The sequence below is a fragment of the Vicugna pacos genome, chromosome 20 (assembly GCF_048564905.1).
Source record: "Vicugna pacos chromosome 20, VicPac4, whole genome shotgun sequence".
Taxonomy (NCBI): domain Eukaryota; kingdom Metazoa; phylum Chordata; class Mammalia; order Artiodactyla; family Camelidae; genus Vicugna; species Vicugna pacos.
The window spans coordinates 18,693,650-18,716,682 of NC_133006.1; the positions used below are offsets into that span (position 1 = coordinate 18,693,650).

The window sequence follows — 23,033 nt, forward strand, 5'->3', positions numbered from 1 at the left end:
CTGCCACCTCAGGGCCGCAGTCAGGTTAGACAAACTTGGCACCGTTTTCCCTAAGCCTGGCACATAGAGGACCCTCAGTCAATAGCTGCTGAATGGAGGGACATACTGGGTGACTGGCACAAGCCCAGAGTTCCCCATAAGCCAGGGCAGTGAGACAGACACAAAGTCCAGTAAAGCATCATGCTGGACAAAAGAATTGACTCCTGATGCCAGATGAGTCGCTGAGGCTGAACCAAGGCTTCCATGTAGCCTGGCCTCGGAGATCTGGGCAAGTGAGGGGATCACAGGGTGTGCTGGGCTGGGAGCCAGCGGGAAGGGCATGCAGGGCCCAGTTTCAAGGCTGGTACAAGGCAGGAGCTCCCAGCTCGCCTGGTCATGGAAGATGCTCTTCTCTTCATGTGCCCAGTCCATGGTGTCACTAGATATGATTACAGACATGAATGTTCCCATGCTGGGAGCACACCTAAGCTGAAGCATATATAGGCGGACTTGGCTCGCTCTCGGGGTACGTACTTTACAGTGTTGCTGGTTGGGGGTACGTCCATGTCCACTTCCTCCATCAGGGTGTGAAAGTGCCCGTGTCCTCTGACTTGTCCAACATAGTGTGTGGTCAGACTTGCAGATTTTGAGACAAACATGCTCATCTCTTATAGACCTTTCTTTTAGTCTTTATCTTCATGTTTCTAAACTATGTGCTTATTCAGCTATTTCTTAATTCTGTTACCAGAATTATCTATTGTCTTCCTACTTTGAAAGATAAGGATTTAGCTTCCTTACCCTTCCCCCTCATAAACAGACTTATGTTCCTCCTCTAACCATCCTCCCAGTCTTGTTAGACCACGGTCTGTCTTTGTATCAATTATCTCTTTGACATTTAGCATGACTGGAACCTATTGTTCAGAGCTGAGCCACGTAGTGTGCTGTGATTACCTTTCTTTTTTCTATCACTTGTTTTTGCTGGAGTTAAAAGTTACTTAGTTTTTATGTATCTGTCATTCATTGTCTGGATACTTACACTGAATCTTCTCCGTAACTTTTATCAGAGCCACCCAAATTCCCTCAACCTGGTCTAACAAACACATCTGGTAAATCATAGATTACGCTGGTTTCTTTTCCCCTTGAGACACTCCCTTGGAGGCACCACACACCCCACCCCTTCCCTGGTTGCTCTCTAGGCCTGTCTCACCAGCTCTCGTCCTGGAATCTCCCTTCCCATTGTCCTAGGAATCCCCCTCATCTCTGATCCAAGTCAGATTCTGTTTTCTGGATCTCATAATTTTATTTGCCTTAGTTTAATCTTTTGGTGGAGCACATTATCTGGTAGTTTATCATGAATACACAGAAGGTAAATTTTGGGGGGGATTTATGCCTACATGAAAGTTCTTTATTCTGTCTTTATACTTGGCTGGTAGTTTGGCTAGGAATAGTCCTCTGGTTGGAAACTAACTTTTCCCTCAGTGTTTCAAAGGAACAGTTCCATTATCTCTTAACTTCCAAGGCTGTTTTTGAAAAATCTCACAATTCTAGTTTCCACATCTTTGTATTGACCTCTTTTTCCCCCTCCAAAACGTTTATATCTGTTAACGTTTCTCAATAATATGCTTTGTTTTCTCATTTATTGTAGTGGCCATCCAGTGGCCTCTAACTTAGAAACTCTAAGTCCTTCACATCTCAGAAATTTCCTTGTGTTGCTCTGACAATTTTGTAGCTCTTTTTTTTTTTTTAATACCTGCTAATGGGACAGTGGACCCCTTGGTTTGATTGTCTCATTCTCTTATCCTTTTTCTTCTGTTTTCTATCTTTATCATTTTGTTTGACTTTCTAGGGAATTTCCTCAACTTAAGCTTCTGTTTTGTTGAATTACTTATTTCAATTCATAGTTTCAATTTACAGGAGTGTTTTCTTATTCTCCAAATACTTCTTTTCACATTATTTGATTCTTATTTCAAAGGTGTGATAATGTTTTCTTTTACCTTTCTGATGATAAGTATTTTTCTGAAGTTTAATTCTGTGTACTGAACTCTGTCTATACCCTCTGAGTTATTTTCTTTACTATTTACTTTTGGTCTCTCTGTTTCATGTTGGAGTCTTTGGTGATCCCTGACTGGCTGTTTACCTTTAAGCATTAGGCACTGAGAAAGGAGGCTAAAAGCTTTGTGTGTGGGCGGGTTCATGGATTTCATTCAAGGTCATCAGACAGGGACTAGGCATTTGGTTAGGAGACCTCTGCCCACTCATCCAAATCCAGCACACTGGCCGCCTCTGTTCCTTCTCACAGAAGTGCTCCTCAGGTCTGCATAACCACTGCCTCCATCACGTGGTCTTAGCTCAGTCGTCCCTGTACCAGAGAACTTCCTTAATGTGTTATCTAAGGCAGTGGGCCCCTGTCTGTCTACTTACACTGCTTTACTTTTCCCCATGACCCTTCTTTAACTCTGACATAATTGTTTGTCTCTCTCTGCCTCCAGAATGTAAGCTTCTTGAAGGCAGAGTCTAAAACAGGGCCTTCTTCATTAAGCACTTGATACATAATTACAGAAGGAAGCACAGAGGGACAGAGAGGAGCTAGATCAGTGTCTCTAGGTCTGCAGAGGGACCCCCCAGGCTCCAGGCTCCTACCTGGGGGTTAAGCCTCGCTCATGGTGGCCTGAGAGCCGGGGGGGAAGGGGGCTGGAAGTCTCACCGTCTGATACTCCTTTCCTGTGCTTCCTCCCGCTCGGCCCCTGCAGGGTCCCACCTCTGGTGCCTCCGCAGTCCAGACCCTCTGTGGTCAAGGACTCCAGGGTGAAGTCCCTGTCTCCTGCTGAAGCAGAAAAGGCCCCCCCCCCCCGCTGTGCAGGAAGGAGGAGGGTGGGGTTGGGGAGTCTACCTGCTCCTTTTACCTGCTTTCAGCCAGCCCTGCCTACCCTGCCTTCAGAGGTGGCTGGTGACTCAAGGAAGCCTTCCTAGAGTCAGTTTGCACTATGAATCCACTTGCTTTCCGTGCGTTTCTCTCTGAAGTGTTGGCACAGAGAGATGGTGACATCTCCTCATGCTTTCTTTGTGCGTGTGTGTGTGTGTGTGTATTATAATACACATATTTGATATGAAACATATATTAGATTTCCTTACTGCCTTTTTAGTGGAGGGATTACCCCATGTGTTCATTTTGCCATGTTTAACTGCCAGTCTGGCCATGGCCAAATACTCGTGGCCATCTCCCCAGTGTTCACCAAGTCTGCTGCAGAAAATTCCTGACATTTGCTTTCTTTTTATAGCATAGGCGGCAAAGTCACGTAATTTTCCAGAACTGAAAAGACCAGGTACCCTTAGCATAGGATCTGCAGGATCCCCAGAGAAGGCAGGGCAAGGCTCAGGATGGAAAGTCGTTCCCAGCCAAGCCCTTAGGGCCAGTGTGATACTCTCATCACCAGAGCCACTCACGCAAACCCTGCACTTACAGATGGCGACTGCACCCTCCCCACTGGCAACTCTCCGGTCCTCTGCTTGCTTCCCACAAAGACGCAGTGTCCAGAGACCCCGAAACCACATGGCAGACCCCCACCCCCACAGAGGGACTGCCTCCGCCTTTCCCCTAATTTCTGTGTTTGCTGTTTATAGTTGGCCCACCTCTGGCTAATTCTCTCTCACATAAACACAGACACCATTTTAATCCCTTTCTTCTCTTTCTTTTTATTTACTTAAAGAACTGTTTAAAATGTAAAAGAAGAATAAAATATAACATTCACTCACATGCTCATCCCCAGAATTGACTGTAGTTAATTTTTTCACGGCATTTTTAAGTCTTTTTTATTTAAATCAAAGAAATAAAACATTCCGGTTGGCGTTGAAGTATCAGCAAACCCCCACACTTCTCCCTCTCCTCAGAAACAGCCAACTTCATGAGTTCAGCGTATCTCCTTCCAGGATATTTAATAAGTATTTCACAAGCATGTATATGTTCACGAGTCATGTGTGCACAGGGGTGTGTGTGTACGTGTCTTAGGCCTCTCTGTACTGATCTGTGTGGACAGAGGGAGCACCTGCCGGGCCTCTTCTCTTCCCCCATTTTCCATGTGTGTGAATGTAAAGATATAAGTAGCCAACACTTCTGTGCTGTTACCACGCGCTAAGCCCTTTCTGTTTTCTCATTGCATCCTCACAGCCCCAAACGGTAAGTGCTGGACTATGACCATCCCCTTTCACATGGGAACCTGAGACTTCAGGGAACTATCATTTTCCTGAGCTCAGCTTGTGATCCACTCCTGGGTGTGCTCTCCGGCCCAGAGTCATGACACCAGCTCATAAGTGAGGTGCGAGGTGTTGGAGTGCTAGGGGCCCAGGTGACAGTGAAAGGTCAGTGCCCTAGCCTCTCAGCTGTTGGGAAGTTTCTTGTGCCCTTTGGAGGAAGGAGCACAGACTAACACTAAGTACATCTGGCTTCTGTTGTCAACTCTACACCTGGTGGCTCGGATGTTGTTAGATTACTTGTCTTTCTGCCTCAACGTCCTCGCCTCTGAAATAGGATTCCAGTTGGCTACCTACCTACCTCACAAATTGTGTTGGGAACTGAATGAGCTGGACTGTGCGTGATTGTGAAGCAGTTTGTAAAGCACACGGTGGCCTGTAGGTGGAAGAGACTCTTAGGAGGACGGTTCTTGGCCCCTTTGTTCACTCTCCTTATTAACACACCACCGACCATATTCCAGCTATAGCCCCGGGATTTTACATGTATTAACGGTACTTAATCCTCATTCCTCAAGCAGCAGCTTTTAGAGAGATTGTTTTAAATCACTTGTTTTTTTCTGGCTTGTTTAATTACTGCTATGGCAACAACATCATTTTTCCCTTCCTTTTTTAAATTTCATATACATGGTATTTCAGCCTCATTATGGGTTAAATTGGGTTTTATGGATGGGCCTGGGAACCCAATCAAAATTTATGGCTTTATTTCTCTGGAAAAATTGCTTCCAGGTTTCAAACAGCCAATTACCAGAGAAGTTTTGGAACACCACCAGTTTGTGAGTTAGGACCACAGTGCTGTTTGCATTGTCTCTGATTAGTTCCCGGAATGATAGCTGATCTCCCCAGAGAGATCATCAACTTCTTAAGGGCAAGCACTTCCCCATACAGGGATCACCCGTAACGCCCAGCAGGTACCAAGCTCAAGAGTGTATTCAACAAATACTTAGTTAATTCCTTCAAAACCCCAGCTACCTTGTCTGCCTCCAAGAAATGGTGCTGATGGGAGTGTGGTGGGTCTCCCTGGGAACCTCTGCAGAAGTCACCAAATCATATACCATCAAACTCAGTGACTCGCAGGTGGGGCCCGGGGAAGCAGTGTGTCTCATCCAGGGTCATGTGGCTGACTGGTAATTACAGTTGTAGTAACGGTAGCAGCTGGCTGTCTTAGAAGCTAGTATGTGCCAGCACTGTTCAGGTGTTTTACGTTTGTTAGTGTACTTAATCTTCATACACACAAATTTTAGATAGTTATATTTATTATCCTCTGTTTATAGAGAAGAGACTGAAGCCTAGAAAGGTTAAGCAGCTTGCCTAAGGTCACGGAGCTGGTAAAAATCCAAACCCAGGCCTGGTTCTAGAGCTGTGCTGTCGACCACTGTGCCGCCCTCTCTCTGGTTCACGAAAGGCTACGGTTAACACCTGCTGTCTGAAATGGACTTATTTACAAAACAGAAACAGACTCACAGACATAGAAAACAAAATTGTGGTTGCGGAGGGATAAATTGGGAGTTTGGGATTTGTAGATACTAACTACTACATAAAGAATAGATAAACATAAAGTTCCTACTGTATAGCACAGGGAACTCTATTCAATACCTAGTAATAGCCTATAATGGATAAGAATATGAAAAGAATATATTCATATGTATAACTGAATCACTATGCTGTACACCAGAAATTAACACATTGTAAACTGACTATACTTTAATAAAAAAAATTGTTGAAATCCCCCTAAAATTAAAAAAAAAAATGCTGCGATCTGACTGCCACCCAGTAAGCCTCTCAACTGGGGATGGGGATGTTTTACGTGACGATACACCACTGGCATCTTCACTCGCCTCATGCCATGTGATCTGTATTAAAGCCTCGGGCAGTAGGCAAGATACAGGTACTTTTTTCTAATGTTTACGGCTATATTCTACGAAATTCAAACAATACAGAAAAGTGCAAAAATACAGTTAATATCTCTTGAAATCCCTCCATCCAAAGCTAAACTCATGATCAGCACGTCGGCAAATGTTCTTATAGACATCTCTCTGAATACACATGTGTACAGATACAATCTGACATAATTGGGACCGCATTCTAGATGCATTTCTGTAACTAAGGAAGTCCAGTGCATTTCTTTCAGCACTGGACATCCGAGGAAACTGCAGCTCAGGGGAGGGATGTGATTTGTCCACAGGAGAGCCGGCCAGTAGTGCCAGGGTTGGGACTTCAATCCCATGTGGGCTTTTCTGTGTTTGGGGCAAGTGCTCAGAGCAAAGGCCACACATTTTTTGACACCCCAACGTTGTTCTTGCTCAGACACATCCTCCTGGCAGAGTCCTGGCTCTGAACCGTGTGCGCCATGCCCCTGTTGCTCTCTTGTCTTCCGGGGGGTGTCGCCTGCTAAAGAAGAGATTCAGAGCCCTTGGCGAGTAGGAATGTTGAGACAGCTGTCAGTAAGCTCAATCAAAGTGGCAGTTGAGCTTTTGTGTAGAGTAAGTGATGGTGCCGCTTTCCTGGCCTTGTGGAGTATCGGCTGGGGCAGCCTCCTCGGGTTGCCCCGTGATTACGTGACATGTGGCTCCAACGTGACAGTGATTATCCTGATTCCACCTTATCATTTTCCCACTGGGCAGCATTGAAAGTTGTTTTGCAGAAGTTCAGGGGGAATGGAGCCTGGTACTTGGTGAAGAGAGATGCTCATTACCTCATCCTAACCAGCTTCCCTTCCTACTCATACTCTGGTCTTAGGGTTGATATCCAGTTTGCTGAAAATGAAATCATCTATTCAACTCTCAGGCTGTGTTAGGGAAAATGAACTCTAATGTGATTATATATTAATGCAGTGTAATAGAGGACTGGTATTAAATTGAGGCCTTCTGATCTTATTACTCCACAGATGCTCCCTCCTGCTTCGGCTGCTGCCCTGGCAGCCTTGCTTCCTCAAGCACAAGCAGGGGCGCTGGTGCCACAGCCTGAGCCCACCGCCGGAGGAGGCCAGGGTGGGGAGATGGGCTGAGGGGGAGGTGGTGAGAAAAGGGAGACCCAGGTTCCAGGTCCAAGCTCTGCCTGGCGAGCCCTCACCCCTTCCTGGCCCCGGTGTCCACTCCACACTGCAGAGGGAGGAGGGTCGTCCACACAACGCATGGTTCCAGGCCTGTCTGCAACCTTGAGCCCTAAGCTTGCTGTCGAGGACCACGAGCACTCGTCGATGTTTTTTGATAAGCATAGGACTAGAGAGCTAAGAAGGAAAAATCTTTACTCTGCCTCCTCCACTCCCACCCCCCACCCCCCTGGATCCTTTTTGTGAAACTGGCTTGAACCTAATTGTCGTCACCGGCTGTGGTCACTTGCCCTCGTTCTATTCTCCTTTCCTAGAGGGGTGGTCTGAGAAGCAGGGTGGACAGCTTGGGTGTGTGCTGTTGCTTCCAGTAGGAGCGGGAATGGGACTCTGATCCCCATGCAGTGTGGACCCCTAGCTTCCTCTGACCTCCTGCGGAAAGGATGCGAGTCTGCGGACAGTCACACTGTTTAGCTCAGCAGTGACCCAGAGGTCTGTGGGAGCTCAGGCCCAGAGCTGAGGCCCCACAGGGCCATCCTCATAGCCTCACCCTGGCCCACAGGCTGCATCCCACCCAGCAGATTTTCCAAGAGAGCTGCCTGGACCTGGAGATGGTCAGAGCAAAACAGTCCCCCACTAAGAAAATGAGCCAGGAGTGCAGGCCCTGGAGATGCTCAGATGGCATCAACTGCATGTGTGAATAATAGCCTTTTAACAAAGAGTGATTTTTCTTACACTGTTTCCAGAAAACTGCATCCAGAGGCACAGACTTTGCACACAGGATGGTAATCACTTTTTAATGACCTGAAGGGGCCTGGTGTCCAGGCAGCAGTCAGTCAGTCTCAGTGGGAGTCTGGGAGTGAGAGAGAGGATGGAACACCTGAAAGCAAAGAGGGACAAACAAAGCACAAATATGTGTATTTTCTTCGCAGCATTGCTGGGTAGTTAGACAATTACAGGAAACAGCTTCCCGGCAGCTGGCATTTCCACTGTGCGAGCAGAGGAGGGTGGAAACAACTGTGAGGTCCTCAGTGTGTCGTGAAAGTAGGACGTTCACTGTTGTGGGTGCCGCGCTTCCCGAGCCTCTGAGGAGCCGGGAGCAGGCCTCCTCTCAGGGCGCTTTGAGGCCCGAGCTGGCCCAGCGCCTGCTGATCCATGAGGAATGGCTTTTAAAATACTGCAGCTGCTTTTGAACCCACCCACAGACTGGCCGGTCCAGAGAACAAACCGTTTGGGGTGCATTTGGGAACGGGAAAGAGGGGTGGCGGGAAGCCTGTGGAGAAACCGCCTCTTCTTCCCCAGACCGGGGAGCCTGGCGCTCACACGCGGCGAGGGGCCCCGCGCCCGCTTCCGCCCAGAAGCTTCCAGGGGAGTCGCGGAGCCCGCCTCGCCGGCCGTGCCCGCCGTCTGCCCTTCCTGCTTGTTCACCGCCAGCTTTATAAAAGTCCCAGGTGGCCCTCACAGAGGGCAGGGCACCTTGTGTGGTGGGACTGCGGGGTCCGGGCGGGCGCTGCTGGCTCCCCTCCTCGCGGGAGGCGGCCCCGCCCCGGAACCCGGCTCCGTGCCCCGCTGTCCGCAGGCTTCACTGGACGGTGTCAACCGGCAATGCTGTGCTTCTCCTCACAGGTCCTGGCAGTCAGTAGCTTTTGAAAGACAGCCGGCCTCCTTCATCCGGATCGTTGGGACACACAACACGGCAAATGAGGTAAGGCCCTGTTCTGGACGGGCGTGTGATACCTGCTGATGTGCAGGTGAACGCCGCCCCCAGGTAAGGGGGGTGCTTGTTCTCCCGCGAAGGGCCTGCAGCCCACACAGCTACAGAAGGAAGTCCCGCGCCTGCAGGGTGGGGACGTCGATATCATTTCTGGATGTCTCTTCGAGGAGAGTGGAAGCCAGCTCCTGTGGGTTTGCTTCCTCCTAGCAGCCTCTCTGTGGAGGTGGCGGCTGCAGAGACCTTGAGAGGTCAGGCGCCCTGTCCTCCGTCCTCTCCCCTCCCGAACGCCAGCCGTGTCAGTGGTCCCTGGGCCCTCTGAGCGTGGTGTGCAAGGAACCCAGCCCCACAGGGCGGCCCAGGTGCACGGCTGCGTTTTCTCTGTCCGTCTACCCAGTCCTGTGCCAGCCTGCACATGGCTGTTGATGAGCAAGCCTCTTTCTTCCAGGCCTGTTCTTCCCTCTGGGGCCTGGCCTGGATTCCCGGCAGGCAGCCTTTCCAGTGGACCATGCTATTGGTAGATGTTCCTTCACCTTTGAGTTTCACAGGGAAAGAATGGGTGGGTGGTTCTCCCCCATTTTGGGCGCCCATGGTCAGGGCACCAGGCAGGTGAGGTTCCTGGCCTCAAACATGCTGTTTTCTCCAGAGAAATGTTCCTCAGGCATCGTTGAGCAAGCCCTGGTGGGGAGGAGTTGGTGTCTGCTGCTGGCCCTGTCTGCTCATCACTCTCTTGCTTTTGCACCATCACATGTGCTTGGCATGCACCTCTGAAGGACTGACCGCTGGTTAAAGACAGCAGTTGTAGAAACAGTAAGGTTGAAGCTCAAGAGGTGAATGAAAGGCATAAAAATAGTAGCTATCCTGGAATTTCACCTTCATGTGAACTTTCTCAGATCTGTATAGGATCAGTGTCCTGGGCATGTCATAGGGCCACTATGTTAGGTTCTGCACCCAGAAGGGGGCTCTCTGCTTGGGATTTAATGCTACCCAGCATCCTCTTGAAATTCTTAGTCATTTTACCTTTGAATCTTCTTTTGTAAAGGGAGCCCCAGGGAACAGGGAAGCATCCACTAGGGGCTTCCCACCAGGGGCTGGGAACCTCGGTTCTCCTGCCGGCCAGTGTCTGCTCCTTCTCTCCTTCCCAGGATGGGTTCTCAACCACCTACCCCCTGAGCCCTGGTTCCTGGATCTGCCTGGCCTCCTGCTGCTCAGCTGCCCCGTGACCCCTGCCACCCTCCACTCCCAGTTGGGGCCTGGCACATTCGCAGGAGGATCAGGGTCTGGTGTGAGTCCCACGTGGAATCACAGGATAGGGCCCTGAGTGCCCGAGGGGTTCTGCCCTGATCTAAGGAGCTTCCTGAGGGAGTGTGGCATCAAAGAGCAAATGCAAACCCTGTGACAGGTCAGGAGAGAAAAGGGAAAGCTTTTTTTCTTGCTTTTTGAAGAAGAAACATCCCAAATCATAAAATAAGTAATGACCAGGATCATAATGCAAGCTCCATAAACTGAGTCATTCTCAGAGCAAACAGGGCTCACAGGAGTCGAATTTCTGGGCATCAGGAATGTAGCAGACCCTCAAAGAGAACATTGTTTATTCAGAATACTGGGCTCTGGGTGCCACACCCCCAGCTGAGAGAGCAGCAGGAATGTGTCTGAGGTGGTGTGAAGTCAGAGGTGAAGGGAAGGAGGGTGACAGAGGTTGGTCGGGCAGGACACCTGGGGGAGGCAGCCCTGGAGGAGACCCGCGATGGCACAGACAGCCAGAGAGAGCACCCCTGGGTCCGAGTCCCCTAGGAGCCAGAACCGCACAGTAAGAAAATAGGGGTCAGGGCATCTCTTCCTCACCGTGGAGGGGAGGCAGGATTTCTTCAGTCTGTGTCTGCTTGTTTGCCAGGTGACATCAGTGTCCTGCATTTAGTCAGAGCCAGGACCTGTTTACTGTTAGATACCCACCCAAAGACTGCAGATTTCAAGAGGCATAGATGGAATTGGTTTTTAGCACGAAAAGGTAGGATGGCCTATGCGGGTAGCAGCAAGAGAAGTGTGGGTGAATGAACTCTGGCCACATCTCCCAGGTGAGACTGTTTCCTGCAAGTGCGGCCCCATCCAGAGCATGGGGGTGAGAGCAGGGTGTGGTGGACAAAGTGCAGCACCTGTGAGGCAGGGAGCTGAGCATTCAGAAGAGATGGGTGCGTCTGTTTGGGTGGAAAGTGTCCTGCTTCTTGTGTACATGGCCAGGGCTGCTGGCAGCTCTGTGACTGTGGCAGCGGGAGATGCCCCCACCTGCAGAGGTCCCAGCTGCTGGTGAAGAGCAGCAGGCAGAGCTGAAACCAGTTGGGGTTTCTTGCCCGAGGTAGGCATGCGTCTGTCTTGCTCTGGTCGGCCAAGCCTGCCTGCACGCAGGCTGAGCGTCTGTGCTGCGGCTGATTCCCCCATTTCCCTCCGCCAGGGTCAGGGCCAGCTCTCAGGTGAGCAGCCGTGGGGTCTGTGGATGTTCCAGTACCTTGGCTCCTACTTTCCCACAGCGTTCCTTCCCTCTCCTCCGGGCAGTGCATGCCTGCTCCTGGCATCTGTCTCTCATCTTCCTTTGTGAGCACCAGGGCGATGAATTCATTTAATTTCCTAGCTATGTTTACAACTTCTGTCAATAAATTCCCCCAGTGTTTACCTTTTAAAGGCTCCACCACTTGCCCCAGTGACCTCTTGCTCCTTGTGTGCTCAGCATTGTCCAGGTCATTTTTCTCACTTAGAACATTTTCCTTTCATTTCCCACCAGGGTGTTTGTCGCCCTGCTCCTCCTCTCTGCTCTGAGTCCCCGTGTAGGCGTGGTTCTCGCACATCTGCTTCTCTACTCTGCCCTTGGATGCGCATCTCCCCACCTCCAGCCCACTCACAGGGTCTTGTCTCCATCCTCCTCTCCCACTTCACGCTCGACGGTAACCACTTGTCAGTCTGTCCTGCAGCTCATCCGCCTCCAACCTCTCTCCTTCAGTTGTTTTCATTCGTCTGATTCTCCCAGTACCTGGAGCCAAAAAGGTCTCTTTTGGACTGTTTGCTCCGTCACTTGATGGTCTCAGTCGCCACCGTAGTGATCGTGTGTTTCCGGCCCACCTGCCCCAACTGCTAATGGACTCTGAGCTACTCAGGAGGCAGACGTTGTTCCCCTCCTAAGCTCTCCTGTCTGAAAGAGGTTAGAAACAAGGTCTTGTCGACAAGCCAACAGATGCCCTGTCGGATCTGAAGTTTCTACTCATGACTGTGCCGCGCTGGTTCCGAAGTAGCACGTCTTGCAGACCCTTCATTTTCATTTCACTAATTGTCGTAGCAGAGCAGCAAAGGCACACTGCTCCGTCCTTAAAGCAGTCAGGCTGGGTCCAAAGGAGATCTGTCTGTGGACCTATGACAATCCATCAGTTATTAAAAAAAAATAGAAGTTACGCCTGTTTCTTTTTATGGCTTTTATAAAAACCTGGGTTGGAGAACAGGTTCTGGAGTGACTTTTCAGGAGGCAGAGACCTCAGGAGCACAGGCAGCCCCAGACGTTAAGACGACCATAGAAAAGCAACTTTCTGCAACCTAGAAAGACGGGGTCCGCTCACGAGGACCCACATGACAGCTGTGCTGCGTCAACAACAGACACTGAGGACAGTATTGACAGGCTGTAGGCAGCTCTCCGGGCTCCATTTATGTATGAATTGATGTGGCTGAGGAGAGAGGCCATGTTGTATTTGTCTTTGTCTCCCTGGCCCTGCCTCAGGCCGGAGCTGTGAGCATAGAGCACCTGTTGGCTGAATGAGTGAATGTATCATTCGGTTCATCCATCCATCGCTTCCTCTCCTCATCAGGCAGCCAAAAAAGGAAAAGATTTAGTGAAAATTACTCATCATCGAGAGACCATGGTATCCCAAGACGACTTTCTGTAGTCACACTGAGGAGTTTTCTAAACCAGAAGCTTTTGTAAATGGGAAAGTATGTGTGCCAGATACTTAAGCATCTCCTAGTTTAGGACCCTTATAATAATAACTTTTATTACCATTATAACAGATCTGGAAGGGACCAGAGGGTGCCAGTGGTGTTTCTGGTTCTTGACTGGAGTGCAGTGTATGTGGCATTCACTATATAGTTATTCAGCAAACTGTACGTTTGTATTTCATGCACCTTTTACTGTATGGTTTTCACAGTAGAAAGTTCTGTTTTAAGAGAAAGGGATAAGTTGATGAGGAAACCAAAGCTGAATGATGTTAAGTGATTTGCATTCCATTTGCGAATGGCAGAGCCAAGACTTGAATGCAGGCAGCTTGGCTCTTAACATCCAGACTACTCTGTCTTCCAGAATGGACAGTAAAGCCACAGAGATGAGCCCAGCTCTGCCCTGGCCCAGTCACCAGGTCAGATGGTGATGGGCAGATGTTTCCTGTGGGCAGCCTTTGCTCAACCATCCCGGGCTGGATCCAGGAGAGAAGTTGAGACAGCGTCCTTCCTCAGGAGGGATGCAGCTTCACTGCCTGGTAGAAATCATCCAAGTGAAGAGCACCCTAATTTTGGGGACGTTGGGGAGGGCGTTCGCTGGTGAGGACCACACGTGGTGGAGTGAACAGAGGCAGTGACGGCTAATGTGGATGGTCCCAAGGAGGGGTTTTCTCATCCATGAAGTGGATCAAGTGATCCCGGCCCTTTGGGACGGGCAGACAGGACTGAGGCTGAGCTGTGTGGCATTCGAGAGGGTGGGGGTTGCCGATCCTCCCAAATGCTCTGGGCTCGTAGTGTGGGCAGTGGGAGTCAGCCGTGAACTGCTGCAGGAGGGTCTGCACAGCCGGCACCAGCAGGACAGAAGGTCTGTAAGTGGCTGCTTGAGCTGCCCTCTAGGACCACTCAGCACGGAGCCTGGAGTGAGGCAGAATTTTTTTTACAGGTTCCGACAGTCCGGTGAGTGGCTGTGGGCTCCCAGTGCTATCCTCGTTCCCATAGCAACACGAGTCTCCAGTGAAGGCAAAAAAACAAAAAGAGAAACAGACTTAAAAAAAAAAAATAGCTCCTCCTGGCCTGGTGATAATTGTCTCCCACCACCCCAAGTTTGGTCACTCCCTCTCAGACTCCCGAGGATTCCCCAACAACATCCTCCAGAGAACGTCCTCTGACCCCAGAGGTGCTCAGAGCAGACGTACACTGACTCCCAAGACCAGATTTCCCAGTCGGTTGGCACCAGAACTGAAGCAAACAGCCCAGTGGCAGAGACTTAGAAAGATACGGAGCAAAATGGACAGGCCGTCGGAGAGAGACCCACGTCCAGCCCTCAGACTCCCACTTCTGCCAGGGAGAGAGAACTTGTCCTTGCACCGGTCGTAGTGGAGCAGCAGCAATTCTGCACCAGACAACGGGCCTGGGAGAAGGTGCCCACAGCACCTGAGCAGGTGAGGCCTGGGAGCCAGGGGGCAGCGAGATGGGTGGAGATGTGATCTCCAGCTGTGTCCCACTGCTGAGCTAGAGATGGGAGTTAGGTCTGAAACCTCCATGCAGCTGGAGTTCTTTAAGAAAAGGCAGGCATGTCTCCTGGATGAAGTGAAGAGCTACCTGGGCAGTGGGGCCACCCGTGCGACCTTGCAGGGAGAGCAGGGGCCCTGGTGAGGCCACTTCTGCCACGTTCTACCTGGAGCCAGAACATCTCTCCTTTTCTTGTTTCTTGGTTTTTCAAAAATAAAAAGATACTTCTAACACTTTAGGGCCAAATTAATTAAGACAAGAAAATGAATCCCTGTCCCCGGAACTCTGGAGTGTGTATGTACAAAAAAATGGCAGTCAGGAATTCCAGGGCTCCCAGGGGTGGTATATTTTGGAAAGGGTTTTTTCCTAGAACCTTCCAAGCAGTGGAGTTCCAATTATTTGTGGGTGTCCTGGCCTACATAAAGATGGGAAAGTGACATTGGAAAGTTAAAAAAACTGTTGCCCTATATAAGCAGTGTCATCAAGAAGCTTACTCCCACCTACTCAGAGTAAATACTTGTACAAGATCTTGGGGTATCCTGTCACCCCTGAGCAGTGCTGAAAAGTTGCTCACAAAGTGGAAATGTCTCCCTGTGAAACGAGTTCCCTAATGAAAACTGTGTTTTGGGCTCTTCAGATGTACTGATGTGAAATTTTGGTTTTAAAGAGATGTTTTGTTGGAAATACTTGGTCTTCACTTTTAAAAGAACAAAAATAAAACATCTCTGCAGTCTGTAGATGGACTCATAACGTCTGCTCTTGAGATGAGTGTAAGAAAAATGTTAACTGTCACCATCATCGGGCTCACTGTTTGCCGAGCGCTGAGTGTGTGTGATGGGGCCGGACCAGTCACTGTGAGAGAGAAGAGGAAGTCTTCGGGGTGGCATAATTCAGAAGCCGTGTCTTTGTGTCTGACTTACAGGCAGATATCACTGAGAGTAGGTATCTATTTTATAAAGATACATCACCTTGTAAATGTAAGTTGAAAGCTGAACTCAGAAATCCTATTTGTATTGGTTGGCATGAAAGCAGTCTGAAAATTACTCAGGAGAAACCAGAAAAGCAAGGTACAGTCATTGATCAACATTTATTAAATTTTTCTGATGTCTGCTACAGTTCACAGAGGACTCTTAGGCCAACTTGGGAAAATTAGCAGAGGCGTCTCTGCTTTTCAAAACCGAGAAGAGAACGTTGAACCAACAGTGCTTGGGGAATCCCTCCGGTGAGAGGCGCAGACGGCGGCCAGCCACGCCATCAGCCCGCTTGCCGAGGAGGGGCCGCGCACTTGTGTACATCTTTCCCGGCTTCATGGAGGAGAGAGCACCCCAGGCTGTCTCAAACACGTCACGAATCAGGGCTCCCAGAGAGGAAAGGCAAAGCGATGATAAACAGCCGCTACACAAGGACCCGTGGACGATGACTCTGGCTGTGTTGGTGCCGTGTGCACGACTACATTCCAAATTAGCTGGCCCCTCTCGGGGGACAGATCCAGAGGCCACTGAAGCTAGTTCAGCGAAGGTGCCCCTTTGTGAGCAGCGGCAATCAAACAGGCTAATGGGATACATGATTGCCGAAAAGGGGAAGGGAAAATGATGCGGCGGCTGGGGTAATGGTTTTGCATAAATCAGTAGTGTGACTCTGCCCTGTATGCCTCATTCACTTTTGGTCACATCCTTTCCAAGGGGTATTGCAGTCTAGGAACGGTTCAGAGAAAAGAAATTGAATCCCACAAGCTTCTGCACGAAGAGAAACTCAGGGCCTGGCTGTTCTACCCAGTGGAGGCCTGGAGGCGTGGGGTGGGGAGAGGAGCTTGGGGGTGCGGTGGGATAGGTGGCGCATCCCTAGGACTTGCCCCGCATGGCAGAGACTCCTCTCAGTGTCTGTGTGAAAAGAGCAGAGGCGTCCCAACCTCTGTTCCTGTGTACCTCTGCAGGTCAGCCGGACACTTGGCCCCAGTGAAGGAGCCAGTTTCCCCAGGACAGGCCCCTCTCTGGATGCCCAGTGGTGGTGGGTGCACAGCCCAGGGGCTGAGGGAGGGAGCCCCAGCCTGCACGGGATGCTGTTGGTGAGGTGCAGGCACCACGACATGTCTTTGCGTCTGCAGCGGCCCAGGACCTGGCTGGGTTTTAGTTTTGCACCGCTGCCACATTAGACTGGAGGCTGGTGGGTTGGATTATTGGCAACAGCTAAACTGGCCCCTTGTTCTACAGAAGCTACAGAAGGGAGAGTGAGGCCCCAGGCCTTTATCTGGGAGTCCTCCCTTGTCCCTTCTGCCTGGAAGGCCACTCCCGCCCTGTCTTCAAGGCCTAGTTTATGTATACCTTATACTCTAACCTTCCATACCCTCTCCCTTCTAGGGAAAATTAATTTTCACACACTGTCGTGTTCCTGATCAATTCCTGTGATGTTGTCTGTGTGAGAAGGTGTCCCGATACCGAGAGGGCACAGGCCCTGGAGCTGCCCCACCCTCCACAGAATGAGGTTGAATCCCACTCACAACTCTGTGACCTTGGGCTGTGTCCCTCTAGTCGCAGAAAAGTCAGCACCCTCTCTCCTGCTTGACTGGGAGGTCCAGACGGCAGGCACTGCGTGGTCCAGTGCACGGCCAGTGTGTGTGCTCAGTGAGGTCGTTGAGGTTTAAGTAAGAGCCGTGAAAGGAGCTGAAGATGAGTCCCGGTACTTGGCTGAGCCTGGGGCCCGCGGGGAGCCCACTGCCGCCACCTCTGTGGCGCTGCAGTCTGCCAGCCGCCATGTTCCGAGAACCCTTAGAGGCACTGAGACCCTTTCCTCTCCTGTGTCCTCCCGAGACTGTTACTAGAATCTGTTGGGTTTCCTTTAAAAATGATTCTTTCCTGTTTGTCCCAAATCACTATGTTCTGTCTCGGGGGATTTCAAGTTTAAGGGTTTGTTACTGTCTACTTTCTTTCTCGTGACACTTGTATTATTTGTCATACAAGTGCACTCCTTGTAATGTTTTTAATTCAAGAAATACTTATTTTTTAGTGTCTCCTCCGTCTAGAGACCCTGGCTTTCTGCCCAGGTCCTGGCCAGGCCCTCGCTGAGTCCTCTGGGCGAGGCCTCTTGCCTCTGCTGTCCCCTTTCCCCACTGGAGAGCCCACAGTGGTCCCCTTCCTTCTACACCGAGGTTCCCTCTGACCAGTCCTGCTTGGCTGCCTCATCCCTCCTGACTCAGCTCAGGAAGCATCCCCTACTCTGCCGGCTGACCAGGGACCCCTCCTCTGCACCCTGCCTGGCCATTCCTGTCTGTCCCCACGGGGTAGGGTGCCCTTCTGAGGGGCGAGGACTCACCAGAGGGGGTGCAGGAGGTGCCTTGTGCCATGCTGAGACTGCCTGATCCCTGAACCCTACTCACACCTTTGGCTCCTCTAGCCACGCCTGCTGTGTATGTTACCTCCTCCTGTCCTCTGTGCCAGCACGTGGAGGCGCCGATCCTTTCCCGACTTGCAGGCCTTAGCCTGCTCACTTTGCCCCACTGCACACACTACCTCCTCATTGACTCCAGGCCTTACCCCTTTCCATTTGTAAAACACCCTTTTTCACTTGGGATCTTTACCACACCGTCTTGGCTTATAAAGCTGTCTCCTGTGCATTGCCTTTGAGTTGGCAGAGCCTGCTTGGCTCTGGAGATGCTCACAGAACCCACATCAAGGTTAATTGGTCCCTTAGTGACACCCTTGGGACGCTGGGGTCCCAGCCTGAAGCACAGCCCTGGTTTCTTGTGTCTGGCTGTGGGGGGCTCAGCCAGGCAGCTGGCAGCTGGGACTTCTGGGGGCTCCCCATTTCCCCCAGCTCAGAGGGCAGAGCCTGTATTGAGCTGTGTGGTGCTGGGGAGAAACATGGTTATGATTTCTGCAGGACGCTGAAACAGTATTGTCAGGTGTGTTGGGAACAACGGCTGTTCGCATTACTGTTCTAAAGCAGGTTGGTTAGATGGGCTGGAGACAGTCATGCAGGCAAGTCAGCCAGGTTAGGGAGAGACATTCAGGCTGGGATGGGAGTACCAGTGGGACTGGAGGCAACAGGAGTCTGGTGCTGCACTGCTGAGTGCTCCCTGCAGGGGGTGCCCTCCCAAGCTTTTTACAGGCGCAGCGTGGAGCAGAAACCCACCCTGCCCCTCAGGACAGCATGGCCTGAGGTGCCCTTCCTTAGGTGAGAGTCAGTGCCCGGCTGCACTGAGATCTTTTTTAACTTTATTTTTCAATCCAGCGTTTTTATTGATTTGTTTATTCTTGTGTGAGGCCCTGAGCGGGAGAACAGATGGCCACACCTTGGTCCTTGAGTTAGATGGGAACTGACAGCTCAGGACAGAAGCAGGAGAAGGTGCTGGGCTGTGGGGCAGGAAGTGCCCTGAAGCCTCACGGGCTGGCCTAGAAATTGAGAGAAGCGGAGAGAGGCTGGTGAGAGCACAAGGCGAGGTGAGGGGGGATAGGGAGCAGTGCCGTGTAGTCGGTTCAGCAATTAGGATCAGTTGGGCTCTGAGGTGTGGCCTTGGAGATACTGACCACCCGGAGCAGGGGAGGGGATTACACAAGTGACCGATCATGACCGATTACGGGGCAGGAGAGTGAGCCCGGGTCAGAGGGGAGGTGCAGTTAAAGGCAGCATGTTCAGAATAGTCGTCGCTCAGAGCAGATGGAGGCGGGCGCTCGGGACGAAGGACGGCTCTGGGTCGTACTGAGAAAGGGGAGGTGTTTGTTCTCTCATGAGCGGCTCTTGGGAGAGGGTCCACTGAGAGCACAGTGGGGTGTGTTCTGGGGAGATCGGCCCAGCTATCACCCTGCAGCCTCCATGGCCCTGTCCAGTGCCTGGAAAAAGGGGTGTTCATAAGGCAAAAGTAACAGTCGATAACCCAGAGAAGATGGTCTGTCACTTCAGAAGCTTAAAGAATGTAGACTGATGAAGAGTAGATTAATGGTGGCCACTTAGGAGAGGATTTTCAAGTTTACTCCACAAAGCTGGGGTCGGAGCTGTTGGCTTAAGCAGTTTTAAATCCCCATAAAAGGCCTTCCCACCTTGGCTGTTGGCGAGTAAGCACCTGCAGATGGGCCCGAAGAGGGAGACTTGATAGAAAAGGAAAGGAGAAGGGGAAGACAAGAAAAGGAAGGAAAGGCTGGGGGCTGACTCGGGGCAGCTGCAGCCAGGAGGGCCCACAGGCAGCTTGCGGCTGGCCCGAGCTTTAAGGAGGGAAGCGGCTCACCTGAGAGAAACAGACTCTGCCAATACGAGGGGGAGCCAGAAGACGCATGGTCTCAGTTAGTCTTCGTATTAGAGTTTGGAATGTGAAGTTTGAAACAGTGGTAGGTAAATGAAGTGGGAATATGGAAAAATCAGTGCTTCTGGAAAGTAAGCCCGCAATTTATATTCTAGGTATAGTTTCACAGTTGATACGACATTTGTCTTCTCCTCGATGAACTTGATTCTGCAGTACAGGGGTGCACAGTGTGTGTGCGGTGTGTGCGCATGCCTGTGCCCGAGCTGTGGAGGATGAGGAGCTCCCAGCAGGAAGCATGAGCAGTCCATCCCGCTGGCTCTGCATACCCTGAGCCCCTGCCGTCTCCTCTGTCTAGTCCTCCCTCAGGAACAGAGGCGTGTGTCCAGCCCTGCCCACTCTCAGGGTACCAGTGCCTTATCCTGTGCAGATGGGCCCCTATCCAGGACTCACAAAACATGGGAAGATCTGAAGTTCAGTGGCTCCTCTCCAGCCAGCAGACACCTTGGAAGGAAAGGGTGGCCTGACCCAAGAGAGCATGAGGGTTGAGTTCTCCTGGGAGCACTGGGTGGCCAGGGCCATGTGGCCTGCCTTTCACACCTGTACACACAGGCCCCAGGCACCCGCCAGTCCTTCCAAACACATCATTACACACATGCTTATAACTTACCCTGAGCATTTGCACCTAAGTTCAATGACAGCTTTATAACAACTTGCATCATCTTACTCATCTAGGGCCTTGGGCTAGTTTAAAGTCTGGAGACCAAAGGGAGAACACCTGGGAGAGGCAGCACGTTAGAGAGCCTGGACCCTAAGAGGTGCTGTCCAGGATGCTCTGGTTCTAGAAGCTGGTCTTCTGCCTCCTGGTCCCCCGGCCCCAGTCACTGGTGGCCCTCTGGTTCCCTCAGTCTCAGTTCCTGTGCCTGTGTCAGGCTCACACCCTCCTCCCCATGCTGTCCGTTCTCAAGGTCAGGGCTCACCCTTCTTTGCTGAGCTCTGTGTCGTGCCCGTCTGCTCAGTGATGCTTCCTGAGTGACTCACTGTGGGAGGCAAACTTTTCCTGGCTCCTCAGGGAGGCCCTGTTCCTCCCTGTGAGGGTGTGTGTTCCCATTTGGCTCAAGCGGCCCCAGGTTGAAGTCCCCTTCCCAGCACTGCTGCCCTGAGGATAATTACACACCAAGGACTTGTTCCCTTCCCAAGGGCAGAGGACTAGGTGGATCAGCTCTTTGGACTCTTGGAGATAAGCCTGGGTCCTCCCTTGGGGTAATGCCCTGCTGGCTTTGTAAAATAACTTTATTGTGATATAATTCACATGCCATAAAACTCACTCATTTAAAGTATACAACTCAGTGCTTTGTAGTATGTTCACAGAATCATGGAGCCATCACCACCACCGCCGCCGATTGACTTTGAACCCAATGGCCAAATGTAAGAATCAGTTAATTTAAAAAAAAAAGAAAGAAAAGCTCATGAGACAAAAATAACCCAGAACGGAGAAATCCATTGAGGACATTTTATAGGCACTCACATTGTGCTGTCATCCGTCCACTTACTTGTATTCTAACTAATTGAAACACATGTACCACCTTCTCATGCTGCCTGTCTGTGCCGGGCCGGGGAGCATTGGGACCTCTCATGGCAGCTCTAGGGCCAGATGCTGACCTGTCACTCACCGGGTCTTTGCTTTCTCTCACCAGGTGTTCCACTGTGTCCACTTCGAGTGTCCTGAGCAGCAGAGCGGCCAGAAGGAGGAAAACAGCGAGGAACCGGGGACAGGGGACAGCAGCTCGGCCAGCCAGCATCTCGACCCCCATGCCCTGCAGGCCGCCAGTGGCAACCCACTGCCCCTCAGCCCAGGTTCCAACTCGCGCTCATCCAACCGGCAGCACCAGTAAAGGAGTCGCACATGTGGAGTGACTCGGGTGGGTCCAGGTGGCGGCAGGAACGGCATTAGCCCCAGCAGGGATTTTTTTGGACTGCCCCTCCCCCTGCTCCCTGGAGGAGCAGACCTGGCTGCAGAAATGACACAGAACAGGTTTTCTCCCAAGGACACAAAGGGGCTGCTTTGTTCTCCTCAATTTGTTCAAATCAGGCTGGTCTCCATGGGGAGAAAGTGGGTCTTCAATCTTCATCAAGTCCACCATTAACACCCTACCTCTCTAATCTAACCCTGCAGAGGGCACAGAAGGAAGTAACAGACAGGCCCGAGTCGGAATACAGAAACAGCACATGAACACACGGGGCTGGAAGAGAATGTATGAGGCCTTCGTGACCCAGAAGCACCCTTTGGGAAATGAGTTTCTGCAGTGTTTACTTTTATGGAACACACTGCCCTGGCAACTAAATGATCTTTTATTTCTTTTAGTTACTTCTATGTTTGCTGAATCATAGGAGTTCCAGATCTTTCTGAAAGGCTCAAACAGCAAATCGCTTGTTTTAATCCCTCTTGACGCTGTAATTTTCCTTCCTTAGCTTTGAATGGTTGAGCGTGGGGAAGGAGCTCCTCGACAAGGCGCCGATGCAGCTCATCACGGCACCTCATCTGACAAGGAAAATCCTTTGAGGAAGTTCAACCAAATACACAGTGAGCAAATCAGTCCGTGGACACTGGAGTTAATAATCACTCGAATTGCTGAGTTATTAACCTGTCATCCTGAAACGTATCCAGCCTTAGGAGGCTGACAAGGAAATAGTGATTATGCCACCTGCTAATTTAATGTTCAGAAGTACATGTAGATAAATGTGTACCAACATCAGGTTGGCCTGAACTTGTCCTCGAATTGGCATAGGCGACTGGGGCTGGGTGCCAGGGCCGTCCTGCCGGTCAGTGGCAGGAATGATGCAAAACTGGGTCTTCAGCACGGTGGTGCCTGGTCGGTGGTTGCTGTGTTTTTCCCCCAGACCATAATACTCAACTGGAGATTGAAAAAAAAAATTAAGTTCTAAGAAGCTTTCCTCTTAATCCTCATTGAAGCGATCTTATCTGACAGTTGTCGCCTGATCTGGTTCTGTGTGTCTTAGTAATTCCGTTCCAGTGCTCGCTTCCCTGTGTGACTCCAACAGATTGTGTATGGTTTTCGCTCCTCTCCAGAGTTCTCCCATGGGCTGGCTGTTGCAGCCAGGTCTTCTGCACACCCTGCATGGAGGAGGGGTGGGGCCCACAGGGGCTCCTTTCTGTTTTAGGACACATTGGTTGTGGGTGTACAAAGAGCCAATGGGTCAGCTGTTTCCTCCTAGTGTGACTCAATTGTGAGTGACTTAACAGTATGGGAATGGTAGGGTAACATCAAACTGCATGATTAAATGGGAAGGTTGTCTTTATGCTAATCTCCCTTGGT

General features: G+C 50.8%; 1 protein-coding gene across 3 annotated transcripts in view; it reads left to right on the forward strand.

Annotated features, from left to right (window-relative positions):
* The window catches only part of BTBD9 (BTB domain containing 9), a 345,479-nt gene extending 322,783 nt beyond the window's left edge, over positions 1-22,696 (forward strand). Inside the window, exons 10-12 of one of the 3 annotated variants that reach the window (XM_072945106.1) lie at positions 8,900-8,978; positions 21,393-21,617; positions 21,872-22,696. In XM_072945106.1, coding sequence (XP_072801207.1) covers positions 8,900-8,978; positions 21,393-21,590 — 277 coding nt within the window. In that variant the 3' untranslated portion in view covers positions 21,591-21,617; positions 21,872-22,696. Of the gene's footprint in view, positions 1-8,899; positions 8,979-21,392 lie in introns of all 3 variants that reach the window. The other 2 variants (XM_072945105.1, XM_072945104.1) reach the window with 2 other exon arrangements.
* The last annotated feature ends 337 nt before the right edge of the window (positions 22,697-23,033 follow it).